At 51.3% G+C, this 21,452-nt stretch overlaps 1 protein-coding gene across 3 annotated transcripts; it reads left to right on the top strand.

Moving 5' to 3' along the window:
- Positions 1-358: 358 nt before the first annotated feature.
- Positions 359-21,241, top strand: SYNGR1 (synaptogyrin 1). 3 transcript variants are annotated; one of them, XM_065677860.1, is made up of 4 exons: positions 359-584; positions 12,627-12,864; positions 14,313-14,458; positions 15,647-17,002. In XM_065677860.1, exons 1-4 carry the CDS (start codon positions 486-488, stop codon positions 15,743-15,745), a joined length of 582 nt encoding a protein of 193 aa, XP_065533932.1. In that variant the 5' UTR covers positions 359-485; the 3' UTR covers positions 15,746-17,002. The 3 variants fall into 3 exon arrangements, with proteins under 3 accessions (XP_065533932.1, XP_065533923.1, XP_065533913.1); XM_065677851.1 differs by having other exon boundaries at positions 360-584; positions 16,976-21,241; XM_065677841.1 differs by having other exon boundaries at positions 360-584; positions 16,910-21,241.
- Positions 21,242-21,452: the final 211 nt, after the last annotated feature.

Below are 21,452 nucleotides of genomic sequence, written 5' to 3'. Positions count from 1 at the left end.
GGGGCTCTCCAGGACCCTCTGCCTGGGAGCAGACGCCCGGTGGGGGTGCAGGCAGCTCCCGACGGGGAGCACGGCTGCCTGCTTCTCTTGGCTTGCCGGGTCTCACCCGCGGGTCGAGCCTTACCCCTACGGGGGCTGCAAGCGGCGAAACACTTGGTCTGGGCTGTGCGGCGGAGGGGTGGCGGGGCTGCGGGCTGGCCGGTCTCCATCACTCCCCCAGCACACCCCACGCCACGCCGCGCCGCACCGCACCGCCGCCGGCAGGAACGCGGCGGGTGGGTGCGCGCTCCCGGCGCGGCGCGGCCCCGTGGGCGGAAGCGCGCGGCTCGTCGCCGCCGCCGGGCTGCCAGGCACGGCTCGGCTGGGCTCGGCGCGCCTCGGCTCGGCTCGGCTCGGCTCGGCTTGGCTCGGCTCGGCTCGGCTCGGCTCGGCTTGTCTCGGCACGGCCCGGCAGCGCCTGCCGAGCCCCCCGCCCGCTTCCCGCTATGGACGGGGGCGCCTTCGGAGCGGGGAAAGCCGGCGGCGCCTTCGACCCGCAAGCCTTCATCCGGCAGCCGCAGACCCTCCTGCGGCTCCTCTCCTGGGTAAGGCCCCGCCGGCACCGGGGCTGCGCCGGCACCGGCGGACGGGGGGGACGGGGAATGTCCCGCCAGGCTGCGGGGGCGCGGGGCGCCCTCCGGGGCGGGCAGCCGCTACTCGCCCCAACCCTGACCTTTCTGCATACCTGCGTATGTCTGTATACATGGTATTATGTGATATGCTGTATAGCGTTATATGCCCTTATATATCCTTATATATTATACATTCTGTTTGTAGCTTATGCATTCTGTGTTATATATTATACATTCTATATTATATAGTACTATAACTATGCTATTATGCGTTATATATTTATTATTTCACGTTTTACGTATGCATATATATCCTTCTATATAGATAAGCATATATCCGTTACATATACACACATCTAGATCTACACACACGGAGAAAAATACAGATATTCCTCCATCTGTATTTCCGTACATATATGCATGTATGTTTGGATATATGGATCTATTTCTGGATTTATATACCTCCATATGTATATATGCCCATATGTATAGCCACATATGTGTGCGCACAGCTCTATGTATAGAAATATATCCGTGTGTATGGTTATAGGGCCATATAGTTACAGGACCATATGGGGTAAGAGCAGCCTGGTTTGGGGTTTTTTCCCTGGGTAGGGAAGGGGTGAGCTGGGTTGGACTGTGACCCCATCTCCATCTCTGCTCTTTTGGGGGTGGTGATTGAGTCTTCTCAGCCCTTCATCCCTGTGCCAGTGAGTTTATGGTGGGCACAGGGAGGCAGCAGGACGTGGGGTGACTGGGGGAGCTGGTGGTGATGCTGCAGTCCTGGTGTGAGTCCTCAGTGGGTCAAGGCTTGGGGGATTCTGGCTGTGCTGGGGCAAGCTGGGGGGGTCGATGAGGGCTGGATGTTACTCTGTGTTCTATCCTTATCCTGTCACCCTGCCAACCTCCTTTCCTTGTAATGCTTTCCCCCTATAATTTGTGGGGAAGGGGGCAGACAGAAAGGGGGGGTCTAAGGAGTGTGGTGGGGAGGGCACGGGGTGCCAGGGGGAAGGTCTTTCCCTTTTCCCGTGACTATGATCCCATGGCTGCCTGTGGGGCTGGCGCATATGTGCAAGAAGGTCATTGGGATTAAGGGAGCGAGAGCTGCAGCACAGAGCTGGTGGGGGAGAGATTGAGGTCTCAGCCGGGAGCGGAGAAGGGAGGGCAGGGAGAGAAACACATGCGCACGGGAGGTGGGAGGAGGGACGTCAGGCTGGCTTTGGGAAGATGAAATAGAAGCAGTGGCAGGCGGGGGGAATGAGGAGGAAAAGGGGAGGCAGCCTTTGTGCTCCCGGCGGGGGGTGTGGGTAATGTCCTAATGTCCCCTCTGAGTGCCGTGACCCGGGGGGCAGCTGGAGAGCCCCAAGACAGCTGAGGACGTGATTAACGAGGGCGATCTGTCTGTCCGTCCGCCTGCCCGAGCTTGTTTACGGAGCAGCGCATCACGCCGGGAGCAGGCTGGCTGCCGGGCGCCGGGCGAGGGGGTACCCAAGGGTGGAGTGGAGCCAGCCTGCATGCCCGGGGATGATGGACGTGATGTGACCTACAAAGGCTCTCCCGTTGCTAATCTGTGTGGCAGAATTTCCTCTTGCTCTCTCTCGGTCTGGTGGCTTGTGGTTTTTTCCCCATTCATCCGAGCACTGCGGGATTTTGGCTTCCCAGAGGCACCAGGTGAGGGAGAGAGAACATGAAGTATGTTTATTTTTCTAATTAGGCACCTACTTTGCTTCAGAGTATCTCTACCCTCGGCTTGCTCACTGCATGCCCCACAAGGCCTCCTCAGGCAAGGAGCGCTTCCCAGGCACTGGCTTCTCCTTAGGACCCCTCAATGTTTCCCCCTGCCCATTGGTCAGATGGCAGGGGACAGGATGGGATTTACCCTGATTTATACCATACCTGCACATTTCACTTAGCTGTGGAAATTAAAGGCTTTTTGCAGGAGCTGGAGATGTAGCAGGTCAGTGGTCCAGCAAGGGAGGCTGGCCTGGCTGTCATGGCGCAAGGCTATACATGCACCTCTTCTCTCCCAAAATACAAATTCCTTCTCCTGCTTTTCCATTAGCTTGGTCTTGTGCGTCATCCTGAGCATCTCTCCCTCTGCAAAGCCAGGGAGCCACAAGCTCACCCTAGATATTTAGTTGTGGTTTTGGTCTTTATTTTAACTCGAGACCAAGAGGAGTCTTTATGGTCACTGAAGTCCTTTTGCAGGCTGTCACAAGCATCAGAACCTTTATGGCTCCCTCCATAAACTGGTTGAACTTTGCTGAAAACCAGACTAGTTCGTGGTGTTTTGCCCTTCTCACTCCCTCTGGGAGAGGGTTCAGCACCTCCAATGGTTGGGGCCTTCCACTGTAAATCTATTAATGGCTGGGTTTTTATCCATTTGCTTTTGTGCTTCTGTGCCCTTCAGTTTAAATGGTGCTCTTCCCTCCCTGGTGTTTTCCCAGGGGTGTATTTATAGACTGCGATCACATCCGCACTCAGCCTTTCTATTGCCAGGCTCTGCGAGCCAAACTCTTCTGGTGGCGAAGGGCTCTCCCTCCCCGTGGTCTCTGTGAGAGTCCTTCCTTTCACCTGCTCTTGCCCACACTGGAAACACTTTGCCTGCCATCTCCCAAGCTCTCATTTGCCTTTATCCTGCCCGTGGTATGGATGGTCCTTTTACTTCCCAGGGCAAACTGGAGATTCCTTTTGTCCTGTTTCATGTGACGAGCTGTCACTGAAAGCAGAAATTCTCATGATTGCTTCCGCAGGCAGTGACCTTGTGCTCAGATCATGGCTGCTTTATAGCAGACTTTATAATGGCACGGGGGTGCCTATGGCTTTTTACCAACAGGCAGCAAAACTGGCTCCTCCCCAGGGAGTTTGCAGCCCAGTTGAGATGGCGGCAGATCTCCAGGGAGAGCTGCAGATTCAGGAGCAGATGGGGTGACCCAAGGTTATTTATGTCGCTCCTTGCTGAGGTGGAGATGGTATAGGTTTGACAAGGAGGATGCTAAACTATGGAAAGAGGTTAGCAATTCTGGAGCATCTGTCCACAACAACAGTGTTGTGGAACAGCTCAGGTTTCTTAGGTGCTTTGGAGGTCAGGCACAGTGAGTAAGTATGCATCTCCCTGCAGAAAGGTTGCCTGCCATGGGTGCTGGCGAGTGGTGCTGGTCCTGCAGAGTGCCTGTGTTATGTTTGGATATGATTCACACTCAGCACAAGCCATTTCTCTGCTGCTGTCTGCCCCAGATGCTGCCTGCCCCAGATGCTCTGGATGAAGGAGCACCTTACAAGGTGCTACAGCACAGGGAAGTAGCCCTAATGGAGCTGTCCCTCCTGAGCATCTCTGCTGAGGATGCCTCCAAAGGCATCTGGATCTTGCAGTGAGGGGACTTCTTTGGTACAGCTGGACTGATTAAAGCAATATTCTGCTGGAAGATCCTGAAGGCTTCCCCACATCTCCGTGGAGAAGGGCAGAACAACTTCCTCCTTATTCTCAGCAGCAGTGAAGTGAGGCAACTCATCCTATTGTAATGGGTGGCTGGGTTTACTCCCAGTCCTGGTCTTTCAAGGCATTGCTCCATGCTGTGTCACTTTGCTTGCCACTGGCTGCAACACAGGAGTGTGTTCTGAGCTGAGCTGCAACACACAGCTGGTGCCCCACAGTAGATGAAACATAGGTGCATGGATGGGGTTTTACCACCTCGACACACAGACACACAGACCTGCCTTCAGCCTGCTTAGATGACCCAATAGCAGAGCTGGGTGACCCACACTGAGCAGGAGCTGTGCAGCTCCAGCATGGTTCTGGAAATAAAGCAGACAAGTGTGGGCACATCCCTGCCTAATCCCATTCCACCCTGACCCACAGTGCTCCCCACAGCCGGCGCGGGGGAGCTGGGAGGCTCCTTTGCAACCCACAGGCGTTGGATGTAGTGCTAGCTCCATAAATAAGATGCTAATCGAAACAGTTTGTTCCAGGTGCTCCTGCCTGCTTGGAAACCTGCTTGCTGGAGAAACTGAAGTGCTGCTCCATGTAAAAGCCTAACAAGGCAAAAGTAACTTGCTTTCTGGAAGCAGGCCTAGCTAGGTGGCTTGAGTTGAGAATGTTTGCAACCGCAGCCGCACAGGCAAAACAGACCATTAAAACTTGCCACACACATCAAGATGCTAAGTCACCCTTTTGACACCAAGGGCACTGCCCCTCTAGAAAGAGGTCTGGTGAGGAGAGGCACTGCCTGCCCTCCATCTCCTCTTCCATCACCTTCTGCCATTGCCGCTGTGTCCCCTGGCTGGTGGGAACTTGTAGACCTTTTGAGCCAGGACATGAAGCACTGTCCCCTGTCCCTGCAGGCACAGCACAGCCCTGGCAGCTCTGGCTGAGCAGACAAGGCAGGTGAAGGATGAGGACCACTCACCATGATGGGCTGGCACCTGTGAGCTGGAAGACGAGGACAAGCCCTGGCATGGCAGGGAGCCATGTCTCCTGCCTTCCCAGCAGATCCCTGGCTTGCTGCACTGATGCTTGGCTTAAGATACCTTATGCCATCCTTCACCGTATGGAAAGGACACCCAGCGTGGGCTTGCGGGAGCAGCTAAATTGAGCATTAGAGCCCGGGGGCCTTGTTATTCCGAAACGAGCTGCAGCTTCCACCTTCTTTCTGTCCCAGTGTTCCTTGACTATGGGCCATGATTCGTGCCTCTACTCTTCCATGTGATTTTTACCCCAGCCACTATGGCTGCTGGCTGTGTTCTTGTGGGGTATGTTGATGCGCAATGAAAGAAACATGACAGCTCAAAGCACATGCTTTCCATCAAGCTTGAGGTACAGTTCTTCATGGGATCCCCTTCCCTGGGATGGCTTCAGAAGGGTTTTTGAGGGATTGCTGTCACTGGGATTGGGTGAGAGGCCGTGTCAGAAGACTAACAATAGATGTGTGCAGCTGTGCAGTGATTAGGGGTTGGATATAGCAGGTCGTGTTGTTTCCAGCATAGCATTTCCAAAAAAGGTCTTGGAGCAGGAACACATCTCTCATTAATGGCATTTTCAGATAAAAATATGAGAAGTAGCACAGAGGAACCAAAGACTGTCAGAAATATGAGCAAAAAAGACGATAATCATATGTAATCTGTTTCAAAACATGAGAGACACACAGGTGAGGAGCAGAGAAACTGCACCATGGTGAGACATAGGTAAGGCATCTTCCTCATGGAAAAAGATAGGAGTTTTGGGCAGTCACTTTGCTAAGCAGTGACCTAGTAATGTAGGGATCATCTGGAAAGCATGGAAGGACCTGGATGCCACCATGGAAGTGTGGCCATGGGGAGTTGTTACTAGTAGTGTTGGGACAGAAGGTGCTGTTTGATTACAGGAAGACCTGAGTGGGACCTCAAATGAATCATAGAATCATAGAACAGTTACGGTTAGAAGGGACCTTAAAGATCATCTAGTTCCAGCCCTCCTGATTCACTAGACCAGAGCTGCAGGACTGGACAGAGCTTCCTGAAGTTGCTTTTTGGGACACAACCTCCAGTTACACGAGTGGGCATCTTCCCATGGCAAAGCTCTTCCTCCCTCCGTGGGGCGGCAGGCACGGCAATGTTATTGTCCGTAGAGGCTTCCTGGCTGCTGGCTCAATCATCACCTGGGGCTTGGGCTGCTCTAAAGTGGGGAATACTGACCCCAGGCATGGGTCTGATGGGAAGCAGAAGGGTTAATGGCCAGCCTGTCAGCTGCCAAGCCATGTGTGAATAAAAGCTGGCTAGCCAGGAAAGCCTGTCCCATATCCCGTGGCAGGAATTAGGGATGTGGAGCCTTTTTCCCCTATATCACCTGCTCCGGATCAGCCCTGGCTGGGGACCTGGTGCCACGTGCTGGTGTACCCATGCTCTTCCCCTGTCCCATGCTCCATGCAATTGAGTATAAATGGGGACAGGGAGGCTGGTCCCCTGTAGCACCATCACAGGACTCAGACAGGCCGTCGAGACCGTGGGCAGGAGTCGTTTGCCACCTGCATGGTGCCGGCTGGAGGGAATAAATAGAGGCCGCCTGTTTCCAAGCTGCCAGTCCCATGCATATCAAAAGCTGCATATGTTTTCTTCAAAATGAGCTAAATACAAGTAGATTTAATGATGATTATGATAATAATAATAATAATCCATGTCTGTGCAGGGCTCTCCAAAGCTTTCCAGAGACTCCATTTGCGAGTGGCTGAATGGAAACGAAAGCCAGATCGTCTCAGCCAGTTTATTGTTTGCACTATTCCCCTGCTCTTGCTTTCTTTTTAAACAGATTTATTCCTGGTCATTACCAGATCAGACACAGGAGCGGTTATTGCTTCATTCTGCCTGAGGTGGATTTGATTTGAATTCCCACCAGGAATATTGTGTCACCAAACTATTTCCTCTCTCTAATAGAATAAAAAGGGGGTGTGGGAGAGGCAGCACACAGTGCGACATAGGCTGTAACCGGAGGGCACCGCAGCGAGCTCATGCAGGCAGCTTGGCAGAAACCCTCTTCAGCCTCATCCCCACCACAGTCATCATGGGGATCTCAGGGATGAATTCAGCAGGCAGCATGACAAACGCCTGGGATGAGGTGCAGGAAAATCCCAGTGCACTGCCGGTGGCTGGGCGTGCTGTGCTTTATCACATGATGCTCAGGAGCATCTGATGCACGGCTGGGGATGGGCAGCGTGGTGCAAAGCCTCACATGATGCTCAGGAGGTTTCTCCTGGCTTTCTGGAGGGCTGAGTCTGCAGTGGGAATGTAGGGAGGGACGCAGGAGCCTCTCCTCTGAGGACTCGTCTTTCACTCTTGCCTCTGGCAAAATCAGATCATCCAGTTTAGGGAAAGGAAAATAAAAGGTCTTTTATGGTGGGATGCAGAATTTTGCTACTTCTCTCGCTGTAGCGAGCACTTAAATGCCTGTAACAGCCAGCATGAGCCTCCTGAGAAACCAGGAGAGGAAAACTCTCAGCCTTTCCCCATCTCCTCCCTGCAGTGTTTAGCATTAAGTTCATTCTGCTGTGCTTTCCAGAAAGTTGTTCTGTCTCTGTCATCTTTGCAAAGCATCTGGCTCTGGCCTTCGCTTGGTGTCTCAGAGCTCTTTGATGAAAACAGGAGTTTAGGAAGATCATTGCAACAACCTGCATGGATGTAATGCTTAAGGACCAGTAAGTTGAGAAAAGCCAAGTCCCAGCAGCAATGCTGAGTTGGTCAGGTCTGTTTTCCGTCCCTTTTTTGAGCATAGCCGAATATATTACTTATTAAATGAAGACCTCCAGAGAGGCTGAACACCTGCCCTGTTAACGTTGCTCTTGGAGGCTTAAAGAAACCCTCTAAACCTAAAAATCTAGTTACTTCAAGTCCTGTTAACTCAAAACGCACCTGAACGCGTACCTGTGTAACCTGCTCTAGGTGGCCCTTTCATGGCAGGGGGGGTTGGACAAGATGATCTCCACAGGCCCCTTCCAACCCTAATAATTCTGTGACTTAAGCAGCCTTGCTGAAGAAATGGGGCCACGCAAGTGCACAAAGCTGAGGATGGATGGATGGTTTTGGTCGCTGAGTGTAGGAGAGAGGCTAACACACTCTCCCTGTGGAGCAGAAGGATGGCCTGTATTGGGGAGCATCAGGATGCAGTGCTTTGCCTGCCTCCTGTCAGCCTTCAGACAAGTCACTTCCCTGCATCTTGGTGCTTAGTCAGGAGAGGACTCCCACCATCTTCTCCTCACCTCCTCTTTGCAGCTGGACACACATTTTGGACCATTTTATTAGTGGCTGTAGGCAAGACTTTGTGCAGCAAGGATTCACTATGCCACACTGGGGTAGAAGGAGCAAGCAGCAGTAACACAGAGGGGCAAGAGGCTGGTGCTGCTGATAGCTGACATTTCTTCACAAGTGCTGCAGATGTGATGGGAACAGGAACGTAAATGCTTCATCCTTGCAAACTTGGTGCTTTGTAATCCAGGCAGACATTCATGCTGCACCTGCTGCCTGCATCATCCTTGCATGGGCATGGATTGCAAAATCAAGGAAACAAAAAAGACTTGCTCTTTCTAAGACGAATTGCCACATCAATGAGCTTCCCACGCCATTACCAACAAGAAGTAGCTGCCATGGATTAGGTTTGCAACAGTTTCTCCTGGGGGCTGCGAGATCTGGGCTCTCATAATTTCTCTAGAAAATAGTTTCTGCATCTGTCGCAACACTTTCTGTGTACAGACACCATGAGGATAAAACGGGCAACACTGCCTGTCAGCAATTGCCTCTTCTCCTGCTGTCCAGCTCTGCCTGCCGGTCTGAAACCTCTGACTGGAACCCGCCTGTTCTTGCCCGGTCAGGGTTGTCCAGTGCAGGTCAAGGCTGCTGTGCACAGTGGAACCTCACAGCGTGTTGCTGTGCCACAAGGACGGTGATAAGCTGACAAAGGGACCAAGCCTGATCCACTGCCACTGACTTTGCCCTCTTTGCAGAGCCAGCAAGCAGAGCATGGACCAGAGCTGATACAAGTGGTGAGGAAAACACAGAGAGAATGGAACATCCCTTAAGCTACTGTGCTCTGGTCCATAGAAAGCTTTCCTAAGGACAAAGGGTGCTTTGGGGTGGCTATCTCATGACACAGAAGATAAGCATCTGCAGTGACTTGTTCTTCTCATGAGTGAGAATACGCTTAGTGGAATCCCCCCAGAAAACTCCTTAGATCATCTTAAATCAGATGCTTGCCAGCCAATGACACCTGGGGCACTTCCAGGCTGTGAAAGAGGTTTTTCTTCATAGGAGAGAAGTTGTGGCATCTTGGCTGACCAAAGTTGGAAAAAGGGGATTAGGAATGCCACCTCTGCTTGAAAATTAGTGTAAAGAAATAAAGGAAATTAGCCCCGTAGTGTAACTTGCTTATCATTAGCAGCTAGATGTGCTGAAGCCTCAGCCTGCAAACTGTGAACTTTACACTGAAGTTTTTACCTACTGAAATAGGGGGACCTTATCACTATATTCCGGTATTTAAAGGGTGGCTACAAGGAAGATGGAGACTCCTTTGTCTCAAGGAGTCACGTGGAAAAGATGAGGGATAATGGGTACATGTTACTCCTAGTGAGATTCCAGTTGTACACAGGAGGAAAACTTTTCACAATGAGAATAATCAGCCATTGGAATAATCTCTCCAGGGAAGTGGTGGATTCCCTGACAGTGGGAATTGTAGGATTCAGCTGGACAGGGTCATCTTGTTTAAACTGTGCTTTTGCCAAGAGTCGTTGGAGCAGATGTTCCTTGAGGTCCCTTCCAACCTGGTACTCTATGATTCTGTGATTCTATGATTAAGTAAAAGGAGGCCCCAGAGCCAGTTCATTCCAGAAGATAAGGAAGCAAGGAAGGCCACTACCCCTGTCAGCAGAAGCTGCAGCCTTACAGACAGGAGAAGAAATGGTCCACTTAGAGACTTTGAGAGACCCAGTGGAGAACAAGAAGACTCCAGACCCTAATGCTGTTGTTGGACTGGACAGTTCTGTGAGGGATAGGAAACTTAGATTGTAAAGGGACTTCTTTGTTTGGGGTCCCTCTCCAGAGGCACCCAGCTCAAGATACTTCTAGCACTGTACCACTCAAATAAATTGCATTCTTGGATTTAAAGCATGGGGCTCTGCTATAGGATACCTAAGGTGGAGAAGCATCATTAACAGTTACGGAGAGGGAGATGCCTCTCTGGTCTTCTGACTGTGAGCTGCATCTTTGCCATGTGCCAGCACAAAAAGGTATGAAAGAGCAAATGCAAAAAGGAATTATTCTGCTTCTTTCCCTCACAGATGAGAGCTCTCCCAGGTCAGCAGCAAGCCCAAAGATAAGAGCAGAGAGAAAGATGTGTAGCAGGATATAAGCAGAGTAAACAGAGGTGTCTCTGGGAAGAGGCCATTACCAAAGTTCATTCATCTCAAAAGAGTAAGCAGAGAGTTGGTATACAGCTAACTTCAAGGGCTGACCTGACTCAGGGAATCAGCATTTTACTGGTTTTGAGCCCTAAACCAAAACTGAACACCAGAATATGCCACGTTTGAGGCTGGTTTTAAACTTCCAAAGAGAAGATACACTTTCTGTGTAATGCTTTGGGAATTTGGGCACCTGCTCTGTAATTCCAGTATATGGAGGTCAGTACTTCAAGTGGCAGTATTGGTGCTGGTCACAGCCTTACATCAGGATGTCACTTCAGGAGTCTGTCAGGTCCCCCTCAGGTTAGAATATCCCAGTGTTATTACCAATGGTCCTGGACAGACCTGTCAGCCCAGCCTGTTGTGAAGGTGTGCAATGCTTCCCATTGAAACAGCCTGGCTGTAATTGTGTGCAATTTCGCTGCTTTCCAAACCATTCATGCTGAAATTTTTAAGACCAAGCCTTTGCTTCAGGCAGAAGAGAGTTTTATTTAATTTTCATGGGCAATTTCTGCAAAGTATGATCAATCTCAATTTTCAAGAAGAAGGAGGAGGAAGACAAATAAATTGTTTTACTTCTAAGCTTAAAAAGCTCTTGTGAACTTTCAGAGAACTCATACAGTCCCCACACGTAGAAGCACTGGCTTGAAGTGTTTTTAGTTTAGTTTAGGTCAAACAGCAGAGGTCTGTGCTGTGGACCTCAGACATCTGACCCCACCAAGGATAGGTGGTGTATTAAATTGGCACTAATGAAAGGTTAATTTTCCCTGCACTCACAAAGCTGCTTCTCTCCACTTCCTGGGTTGCCTGTCCTGTCCTCTTCTGGTGCTTGGTTGGGTTAAGTGGTAGGTCCTTCTCACCTAGACCTACCTCTAGTCCCTGCAGGAGACTTGGCCACCTCATCTTCTTGTGCATTGTTCTCCTTGGGGATTGGGTGGTGGTTCCAAGGGTGCCAGGCTCCTGTTGTTCACAGAACTCCCAGGCTAGCAGAGTGCCCTGATGATGTCCCAGTGCTCATCACCCCATGCTTGAGGTCCCATTTCCCATTTGCTTGGGTCCCTTGCAGGCAGCCTGCAAATAGGCTGTCCTTACTGAGGGTCTCAAGATGCCCTGCAAAGAAATGTATACATGTTGCCTTAATCTTTCCCTCTTTCTCCTGTGACTGTGAAGGGAAGCTGTTTATTTGAGATGCAGGACTGGCACTGCTGTAAATAGCGCTCTGCTTTGGTGAACTTGATGTGTCAGAGAGGGACAGCTTTGTGGCAGGCAATAAAGGCTAAGCCCGTGAGCGAAGATTAGACCAGTAAGTGCGGATTATGGCATTTCTACCTGGACTCATCCTTAATTCTACCTGATTTAAAATAACATGCAGTGGCAGTAGCGGTGATGGGTAGGGAGGATTCATGGTGGCCCTGCCAAGTGTACCTGGAGGGGAAATGTTTGGCCCATGAAATCCATGCCAAAGGTTTGAGGGTGTTGGCATAAGGGTCAGTAGGCAGAAGGATAGGTGGTGTCATGGGCAGGACTGATGGAAAACTGTGGGAGATGGGGAGAGCAGGAGCCCAGCAGAATGAAGCTGCAGAGCAGGCAGGGTTGTGGATTGTGGGAGGGTGGATGGGGAAAAGAGCATAGCAGCTGAATAGATAAAATTAGTGAACAAATGCGTGGTAGAAACAATGAATTCCTAGAAGGGAAAGGAGTGGGTGGGAGAATTAAGTGCAGACTAAGAGGATTTCCACTACTTGGAGCCCTTCATCCGTACCAAAACCATATCCCAATTTACACTCCATGTTGCCTCCCTGTGTGTCTGTGGGAAGCCACCCTTACTGCAGGCTGTGACTGCTTTACATTGCTTTAGATCAGATGAATAAAAATTCTCAATCTAAAAGTGTCCTATTTTAGGTTAATCCTCAGAAATAAAATGAGACCATCTCCCCAGTAAATTCCTCATGGCTACAGCCCAGGCAGCAGGATATGAGCTCAGCAGAGCAAAGAGTTGCCTCTGAAGGGTCTTTCCCCTGCAGACCTCTGCTGCTTTGTGCTGGTCCAGAGAGATGGGGCTTGCCCTGACCTATCTCCTGCCTCTCTCCCTCCGCACCAGGTATTCTCCATTGTGGTGTTTGGCTCCATTGTCAATGAAGGGTACGTGAACCGCGCGGACGAGACACAAGAGCACTGCATTTTCAACCGCAATCGCAATGCCTGCAACTATGGCATTACGGTGGGTGTCCTCGCCTTCCTCAGCTGCCTTCTTTACCTGGCTCTGGATGCCTATTTCCCGCAGATCAGCAGCGTCAAGGACCGCAAGAAGGCAGTGCTCTCGGACATCGGAGTCTCAGGTGAGCTTCCTGGCCAGTTGGCCATAGTGCCCCTGTCCTCCACTGGCAAGGGAGAGGAGGGAGTTTCTGCTACCTTGCAGGCCAGGTCCCTGCTAGCAGGGAGGTCTTTGAGTTCCTTGTTCTTTCAAGAGGCTTTCTTTCTGTTTTATTCCCCTTTCTCTTCTCAGCCAATCTGGCTGATGCCTTGCTGCTGTGAGGCTTAGCTCAGGGAACCCTTTAGGATCAGCAGGTCTTGCCTCCCTGCATGCTTGTGCTTGCTAAGGCCAAGTGTTAATGCCCCTGGAGATGGTACTTCCTTCTTTTCCAGCTCCAGGTGATTGAACCCCATATATTTAAACATAAAAAATGTTGAGGGTTTCATGTGGACTGACTAAACCAGTCCTCCTAGGTTATGTGGCATTCCCCATGTGAATAGCTGTGCAGGACCACATCCAGCCCTGAGGCTTACTAACAGTCAGTACTTACAGTGAGATCTCTCCATCCCCAATACTGTGTTGAAGTGACAGACAGAGCCATGGTGCGTGTGTACGTGCATGTGTAACACCAGTCAGCAGCATCATGAGGAGGTGCTTTGTTCTCATGCTGTGATCCCGAGTTACTCTCCTGGCTTACTGCAGCCATATAGGCAAATTTCTCCACATTAGGCTGTCCCCCATCCTAGTTTTTCGAAGGGGCCAGGAGTGGAGTGAGGGCAGGATTGGGTGCAGCACCTAGGCTTGTTTAGGACTTCTGGCTTGCAAGTTTGTTCATGGTTAACCCTTTGCTGAGGAGTCCTGTGTACAGCTAACAGGAGGAGAGGAAGGACTGAGCCCTGTTTTGCTGCCACTTAGGAATGCCCGTTTCCCTCTGCCAGGTAGCTGTCTGCACCTGGCAAAGAGGGTGAGTCCCACTCCTCCCATCTTCACCGCTTTCCCAGGAGTACAGCATGTTAATGATCCTTCAGCACCTTTCCTCAGTGTGAGTCCCCCAGCCTGTGCTGTCCTGAGCAAAAGCTGGTCTCTGTGCAACTGCAGGCTGGCTGCTTCCCACTCTTCTGCAGCTCCCTTGGAAGGAATTGCTCTCTGCTCGTCCTTGCAGCACAGGGCTGTGAAGCAGTGGCTGTTTCAGAGAGCCCAGGTGATTGCTTTTGTACTGGAAGCCCTTCAGGCTCCCTCCCAAGGCCACATGCAAGTCCTGGGATCAATCCAAACACAAGCAAATGAACTCTCCTGAGGTACTCTCTGCAGACACCTATTGCCACTTTGACAATTTAGCTCTCAGCTCACATGCCAGCTCACTTGGGCTTAGACAGGCTGCACAGTCAGAGCTTAGCCCAGTCTGCAGCACACTGGTGGGTCCTATAGAGTTGAAGTTTCCAGAGACCCATGGTGTGTTTATGTTCTGTTGACACATACCTTCTTGATGTCTCTCCCTTTCCCCTTTGGCATGCTGGTGGTCATCCAACCCAGCCTTTTGGGCATTCCTCTGGTTCGTTGGCTTCTGCTTTCTGACCAACCAGTGGCAAGCATCAAAGAAAGAAGACAACCCAATGAATGAGGGAGGGGATGCAGCCCGAGCAGCCATCACATTCTCATTCTTCTCCATCTTCACCTGGGTGAGTACAGCAACCATGATGTTGGATCAAGTGTCCTGTGCACTGTATTAGCTTGTTGGGAATGGAAGGTGACTCTCTAAGAGTGATTGCCTCTGAGATCTTAGTTCACATGGCTTCTAAAAAGTAAAAGAAGGGGGAGGAGGTGGCTAGGAGATAAACCTGGGAAATAAAGACTCAAAAACTTAGATGAAAGATGTTAGAAGGTGCTAGAGCATTAATAAGCACAGTGGGAAAGAGGAACCCATATCCCAGTAAGGAGTGTCCTTGACAAACCTCTAATATGACCCTGGGCAAGGAAGCACCCCAAGCATCATTTTCCCTTTGCATCAGAGGACTTTAACATCATTTTCTCCTCACAGACGCTAAGCAGAGAAGGGAGTTCCAGGTCTGTGGATGCACCCATCTCCCTCCCTGCTTTGCTCCCATCACATGAAAAGTCATTAGTGGCCACAAGAGGCTGCAGTGGGAGTCCCTCTGGACTCTCCATCTGAACCCACACTGCAGCACTGCCTGAGGATCCACACTGGATCACCTCTTAGGAAGGTCATGGTGCTATTTGCCCTTTCCCCAGCAGTTCCGTGGAACTAGTATTGCTAGTTCCATGGAAAAATGGTGTGTGATATAAACATCCCCCACAATTTCCTCCCATCTCTGAAAGCATGAAACCCACGTGATTTTTGTCCAAAGTCACAGGATGGTGCCAAGCAGAAAAATATTTTAGGCCAGTCTCTATGCATAAGTCCTTGTGCCTTTATCTTCTCCTCTCCCTACAGGCCCTAACTTTGTTCAGAGGGCAGGTAGGAAAGGTGCTGTAAGACTACGAAGCTGTCACAGGAAGGGGGTCTGCAAAGGGTTTTGCTGTCAGCAGCCTCACCAAGGTGACACCAAGCAGAGGCAAGGACAGCAGCATGTGTGTGTGTCCCATGAGCTGTGCCCTGCACTCAGGTGCTGCTGAAAGCCTCTTGCAAGCTACAGCAGAAAGTGTGACAAGGAGCAAGGCTTTTGCAAGAGGTCTCTCAGGACCCTTTTGGAGGTGCCACCATCTCCAGTGGTCTGCCCTGATGCATGGGCTTGCAAGTGGATAAATAGGCATCGTTTTCCCACATATCCTTGGGGGGTTTATTTCAGTCAGACATTCTGGTTTGCTCTTCCTGATTATCCTTCCCACACCCCTCTCTCTCCTCACAGGCCTCCCTCACATTTCTGGCTTTCCGGAGACTCAGAGACATTACTTTTCAGGAAGAGTACAACACCCTGTTCCCTAACTCCCCATCCTTGCTGCCTTAGCGCCCCTCACTGATAGGGGAATTTAGGGGAAGGGATGGAGGGATGCAGTTGGAGGAGGTTACTGAGCAGAGACAGTTCCAATGCCCTGACCATCGGTGTGTAGTCACTGTAGGGCACAGGGTGGGAAGACATGGGCCATTGAACTGGAGTGAGGTTGTCCATTGAAGGAGGATCTCCCTCCAGGGAGTTGGAACTGGCAATTTCTTCTTCTCCTCCTCCTCTGCTTCCTTCTCTCCCTTACCTGTACCCTAACTAATGCTGCGTAACACTGCTTGCTGTGCCTTTCTTATGATGACTGCTCAGACCTAATACTTCAGGAGATGCCCTCTGCCCCAACCTCCTCCATTTCCTCACAGCCTTTATTCCCCAAAAACCTCTCCCTCTATCACCTGCTAGACTGCTCACCTCTATCAGGGATGCTGTGGAACAAGAAGCCATGCCTGCTGGGGTGTGCAATTCAGAACCCATCCCTGGACTCCCTCAGTCCACCAAACGGTGCCTGAAGTGCCTGGGGTAGGAGGCAGCAATATGCTTGCTAACCGTCCCCTCGTCTGGGAAGCAGCCACCTTGCCTCCTGCTGCTCCTTCACAAGATCTGTGCTGCACCCTGTGGATGTTGGCCAGTGAGGGGCTTATAGGGGATGACCACTACCTCGCTACTCCAGGTCAAATCCTGCTCTCCTTCCTGGCCTCTGGCTGTGTACTTCCAGCCCGGCAGGTGAACTGTCTGCTGTGTTGCTGAAGCACGTTGCCTTCTCAGGGGCAGGAGTGGCTGAATGGGATAACCATATGCCAACTGAGCCTTTGCGACCTGTGCCATGTAAGTGAAAGCCCACTGCCGGGCAGGAGGTGACCAGCACACCCCAAAGACAGCAGGGAGCCTGGGCAGGCAGCTGAGCTTGCAGCCATCCCTGTCTGCCCTCCCCTCTCTCAGCAGCTCGTGCTTTCTATAGGGTACCTGAACCTCCGTGCTCTCTATAGGGTACCTGAACCTCGGTGCTCTCAGGGGTGTTTCACCAGTGGTCTGCCCCGCAGGCCTTGCTCACTAACCCGTAACCACTACTAACGCCACTTTTGTTTGTTTCTCTTTCTTGGTATGTTCCCCTTCTCTTTCTGCCCTCCCCTCTCTGCTTCCTGTCTTTTCCCTCCACCTCCTCCCTTAAAGGTGGGCCAGGCATTCCTGGCGTATCAGCGTTTCCGGCTGGGTGCCGATTCGGCCCTCTTCTCCCAGGACTACATGGACCCAAGCCAGGACTCCGGCATGCCTTATGCTCCCTACACGAACGAGGAGGATGCTACAGATGCGGTGGGGACGTACCAGCAGCCCCCTCCAGCAGATGCTTTCGACACCGAGACACAGGGGTACCAGACACAGAACTACTGAGCCACCGATGCCCCTTTCCCTTCCTCTTTCCCTTCTGCCCCCTTTCCCGCTGCTGGCAGAAAGCCGAGGCACAAACCAGACACGTGCATAGTGGCACAAGAGGTGGCTCTCAGCTATGCTCCAGCCTTCTGGGTCATCTGTTTTTATTTATTGTTTCTAAAAAAGGAAGGAAAAAAAAAAGAAAAAAGGTTTCCCCATCACCTCTTCCTTCTCCTCCCGGCCAAAACTACCTGCCAGAACCAAATTGCTTCCAAAATCTGCCACTACATTGTTATAGGAAGGTCCCCCCTTCCCTCCTCTCCCACCTGCCTCACTGTGGAGGGGAGAGTCTGGCTGTGGGCAGGAGAGGGGCTACAGCACCAGCAGATCAAGGAAGAGGATGTTGGAGGCAGAAAAGGAGTGAGAGGGACCTTCCTAGAAGAGATGATGTTGCTAAAGGCTGGAGTAGATGTGGGAGCATCTGAATTGGGCTGCAGCGCTGGGTGGCTCAGGGAGAGAGATGGTGTTGCAGTCAGCGTGCAGGAGTGTGAGGACGGGGGGGGAGTGGAAATGGCATCCCCCATGCAAAGACAAGAGGGGCATTTCTCTGCCACATGCTAGTGAAGGAGGGGTGCTTTGTTTTGAGAAGTTTTGGGGAGAAGTGGTATGGCGGGGGTGTACAAAGAGATAAAATGGGAAGGAAGGAAGAAGATTTGCAGGTACAATCAGAAACCACATGCATGTCTGTAGGTTACAGCAAGAGACTCGGCAGAGCAGAGGGGCAGTGCCAAGAGAGTCACTTTCCCAGCTCCCTTGGACTGAAGTGGAGGTGATTCCCCTCACCTCTATGTCCTGCTCACAGCTCTTCTCAGACCAGTGTTTGGGGAGGCAGGAGAGGAGTCATGACCAGTCCCTGGCCCCCCAGACACAGTGCCTGTGGGAGGAAGGATGGAGGAGTTTGGCTTCTAAGGGGCACTGAGAGCCCTTGTCCCGAACTGGGCTGGTTTGAGGAGGGGAGCTTTGACATTTCACCCTGGGCAGGACAAGTAGAAGAAAGCCAATTTCTCTCTTCACGTCCTGCTGTACCCTCCTCCATTCCTCTGCTACCACAGTGCAAAGCCTCTTGCTGACACCATCTTTGTAGCACAAAGGAATGGAGCAGGACTCCCGCTGGGAAGCAGTACTGCTGCTGGGATGTCTGGCTCTTGCACAGGGGGTGCAACCAGGCAGGGAAGAGTTCCGCCCCACACGGCTGTGCTCTGCCTCCCACTCAGGTGGGGAGGAGGTCTTGGTCTGCAGAGTTTTGGCTGGGGACAGACTTCGCTCTCTGGAAACTGGTCGTGTTGTACTTGACATAGTCTAATGCGTCTTCTGCAGCATCTCAGCTCCTCGCTGTCTTTTAAAGCCTCGCCTAGGTGGCAGTAGTGACTCTCAGATAGAGCCTTGTATGCACATCATTACACACTCCTCATGATTCTGCTTCAGGTAAAAAGACACAGCTGTGGAAGCACACTCTTTATTCCAGAATAGAAGTGAGGTCTATGTGTGAAGACGGTCCCTAAAGGGAAGTAATTCAGCAATAGTCACCTGGACAATTCACCCCAGCCCAGACATCTTTCAGAGCACAAGCAGCAGGGTATGCCTTGCAGCAGTGAGGAGCATCATCCTCCAGGCAGCTACCCTGCACCATGCAACACTGCCCCCAGTAGCAGAGATCAGGAGCAGATCTAAAACCCATAGGTGCTCCCCGTGAACATCCAGCCTATTCCCCGTAGCACCCTTAGGAACTGGGAGGATGGGACACAGGTCTGGCCTGTGGCTGTGTGAACATCTCACATCTTACCAGGCCTTCCCTTTCTCGCAGTGTGATTCCTCTCCAGCTGCCCTACAGTCATAGGAAAGGGGTAGAAACTGTAGAGCTGCAGGCCCCAAGAGGGAAAGGGGGTAGTTGTTCTCTGCTGTATATAGGCACTGTTTCTAGCTGCTTCTAACCGCAGACTTGTGCTGCTGGTGGCTGTCCCTATGGCTTGTCCTCCCCATGGCTTGCACCCCTTTGCTGGTGGTTGACCAGTGGTGAGGATAGGAGAGGGGGACCAGCTTAACCCCATGGATGCACCAGGAGGGACTGGGAATGCATCCCTTGCTCTGTGGCTGTCAGCGAAAGCAATACTGTAAATAGGAGGGTTATTTTTTGGAGGGAAGCCCCTTGGGCTTCTTATTCTGTGGGCTCAGCCTAATATTTAGGCTTGGGAGGGGGTTACTTTATTGAGAGAAGTTTGTTATGACTGGGGGGCTCCCTCCAGTCCATCTCTCCCAGCGGGAGAGAGGAAAGAACGAATGACAAAGGTGGAGGAGGAGAAAAACTAGTTGTACTCACCCAAACTCATCTGTGTCATCCTTCATGTTTTCATTTTGGGTGTGTGGGGGGAAGCAAGAGGAGGAGGCAGCTATAAATACCCAGGCCTCAGCACAAATATGTGCTGTACTTTTGGGGAGGAACTGCTCATTGCCTGTCCCCAGTCTTTGGTGAGGGCATGAGGGACCTGGTGCATGAGGAGACATACAGATCATACGTGGGGAATCTAGCTGGGGCTCTGTTTTGGGATGTAGCACAGGATCATTTTACATGTCCTTTCTCCCATCAGAGTTATATAAATGGCTAAACACCATTTGGGTTTGATGACTAATGAGCAAGCTTTTCTTTATCCACTCTAGCTTGCTTCCCTCATGTAACCAGCTGATGGGCTCCAGTGGGCTTGAGGTAGGAATAAGCCTCCCCCTCAGAGCTGGCACTTCAGTGAGACATGAACCAGGTGGCTTCATCCTGGGTAATTGCCCACTTTTCTGTCCCTTTCTTCCTTGCTTTGTGTCGTAGGGAAGGCATTGGTGTGACAGGGGCCACTACAACAGTAGATACTTGGGCAGCTTCTTGCTCTGGCTCATGGGAAAAGACATACTCTCCTTGGGTTGACATGCTTTCAGCCTTCGCATGGTGGTGACAGACCTGGGGGTGGGACTCTCCTTGTTTGCATGCAGCAATTTAAAATGCAATTTCCCGTGGCATTTGGCTGGTTCTGCAGCTGATGGAGAGATGCAGACCTACCCAAAGGGTTGGTTATCTTATCTCAGGCGCTTCTGATAAGGTGCTGCCTATTTCTCATGATCATAGGCAAGACCTGAGGAGCTGGCTGGAACATGTCCCTTTTAGATCCTAAATGTGGGTGAGATCAGCCCCACTCTAGGGATTAGTAGATCAGAGGGAAGGCTGTATAAGCAAAATGATAAGGCGGCTTTCTTCCCCCTCTGCCATTTGTCCAGATTGCAGATGATTACACATCCCTGTTGGGAGCAGTGGCCCCTTGATGTCTCCTTATCTTATGAAGCCCCCACAGTAAGGGACTGTTTTGTGAAGGAGAGGCTGTGAAGGGCAAAGGGATGATGAAACCCTGCCCCAGTTCTACCTGTGGCTTCAGTCTCCTGACTTGTCCCATCCCTGACTCACCCACATCCCCACCACACTGTTCACCTCATCATGCACCCTTCCCCTCCACATTATTCCTGGCAGTTCCCTCAGGGGAGGAGGCATCTTTGTCCCTGCACCCTTGCAAGCACTTGGGAGGACCTGGGAAGGCAGCGTTGTGGGGTGGGTCCCACAGGAGCCTCAGCTCCGGTCCCCAGAGCAGGTACTAGGCAAGGAACCCAGCAAAGCCACCTCACGAAGCAAGTCCAGACCATCCATTCCAGACAAATCCTTGCTGCCTGCGTGGCATCTGTAACACCACCTGGGCTGCCCTGCCCCTTCCCCTGCCACATTACTGCCTGTGTATAGTATATATATTATATATATATATTTAAAAAGATGTATAATATAAAGCTATACATATATACGTATATACGATGACTCATGGATGGCCTGCTGCATACAGGATCCCCTGAGTGGTCTTGTCTAAGCCCAAGTGTCCCTTCACCCCTCCTCCCCTCCGTCCCTGGACCCTGTCCGTTCTGAAATCCAAGTACAGTGAACCCCGCCACCTCGGCACCTGTGTTTACAATGTCCTATATATTTGTGGTTAACAAAGTGAAGGTGGTAACTACTGGTGTCTCAATAAAGTTAAAACATTCAAAATAACCAAACTATATGGAAAATAAAAATGGTCTGGATTTTCTTTTGGGGGGGAGGGATGGCTTTTTTAGCTCTGTTTGCTGTGACAGCATGGCTCCTGTGCTCCTGCGTGGCCAGCTGGGAAGTTTAGTGACAATCAGTGGCTTAAACGGAGGAAAAAGACCTAAAGAACTGCCCTTATTGAGACAGGTATTTCAGGGGGAGCTAAGGGTTGGTTGTTTT

The sequence above is a fragment of the Lathamus discolor genome, chromosome 1, assembly GCF_037157495.1.
Source record: "Lathamus discolor isolate bLatDis1 chromosome 1, bLatDis1.hap1, whole genome shotgun sequence".
Classification (NCBI taxonomy): Eukaryota; Metazoa; Chordata; class Aves; order Psittaciformes; family Psittacidae; genus Lathamus; species Lathamus discolor.
Note: the sequence above shows the minus strand (reverse complement) of the source record. Positions and strands in the feature narration are given on the sequence as shown.

Coding starts and splice junctions, on each gene's coding strand:
- SYNGR1 (XM_065677841.1), top strand. CDS start 486: ATGGACGGGGGCGCCTTCGGAGCGGGGAAAGCCGGCGGCGCCTTCGAC. Junction 585..12,626: donor TCCTGCGGCTCCTCTCCTGG/GTAAGGCCCCGC, acceptor CCTCCGCACCAG/GTATTCTCCATTGTGGTGTT. Junction 12,865..14,312: donor CTCGGACATCGGAGTCTCAG/GTGAGCTTCCTG, acceptor CATCCAACCCAG/CCTTTTGGGCATTCCTCTGG.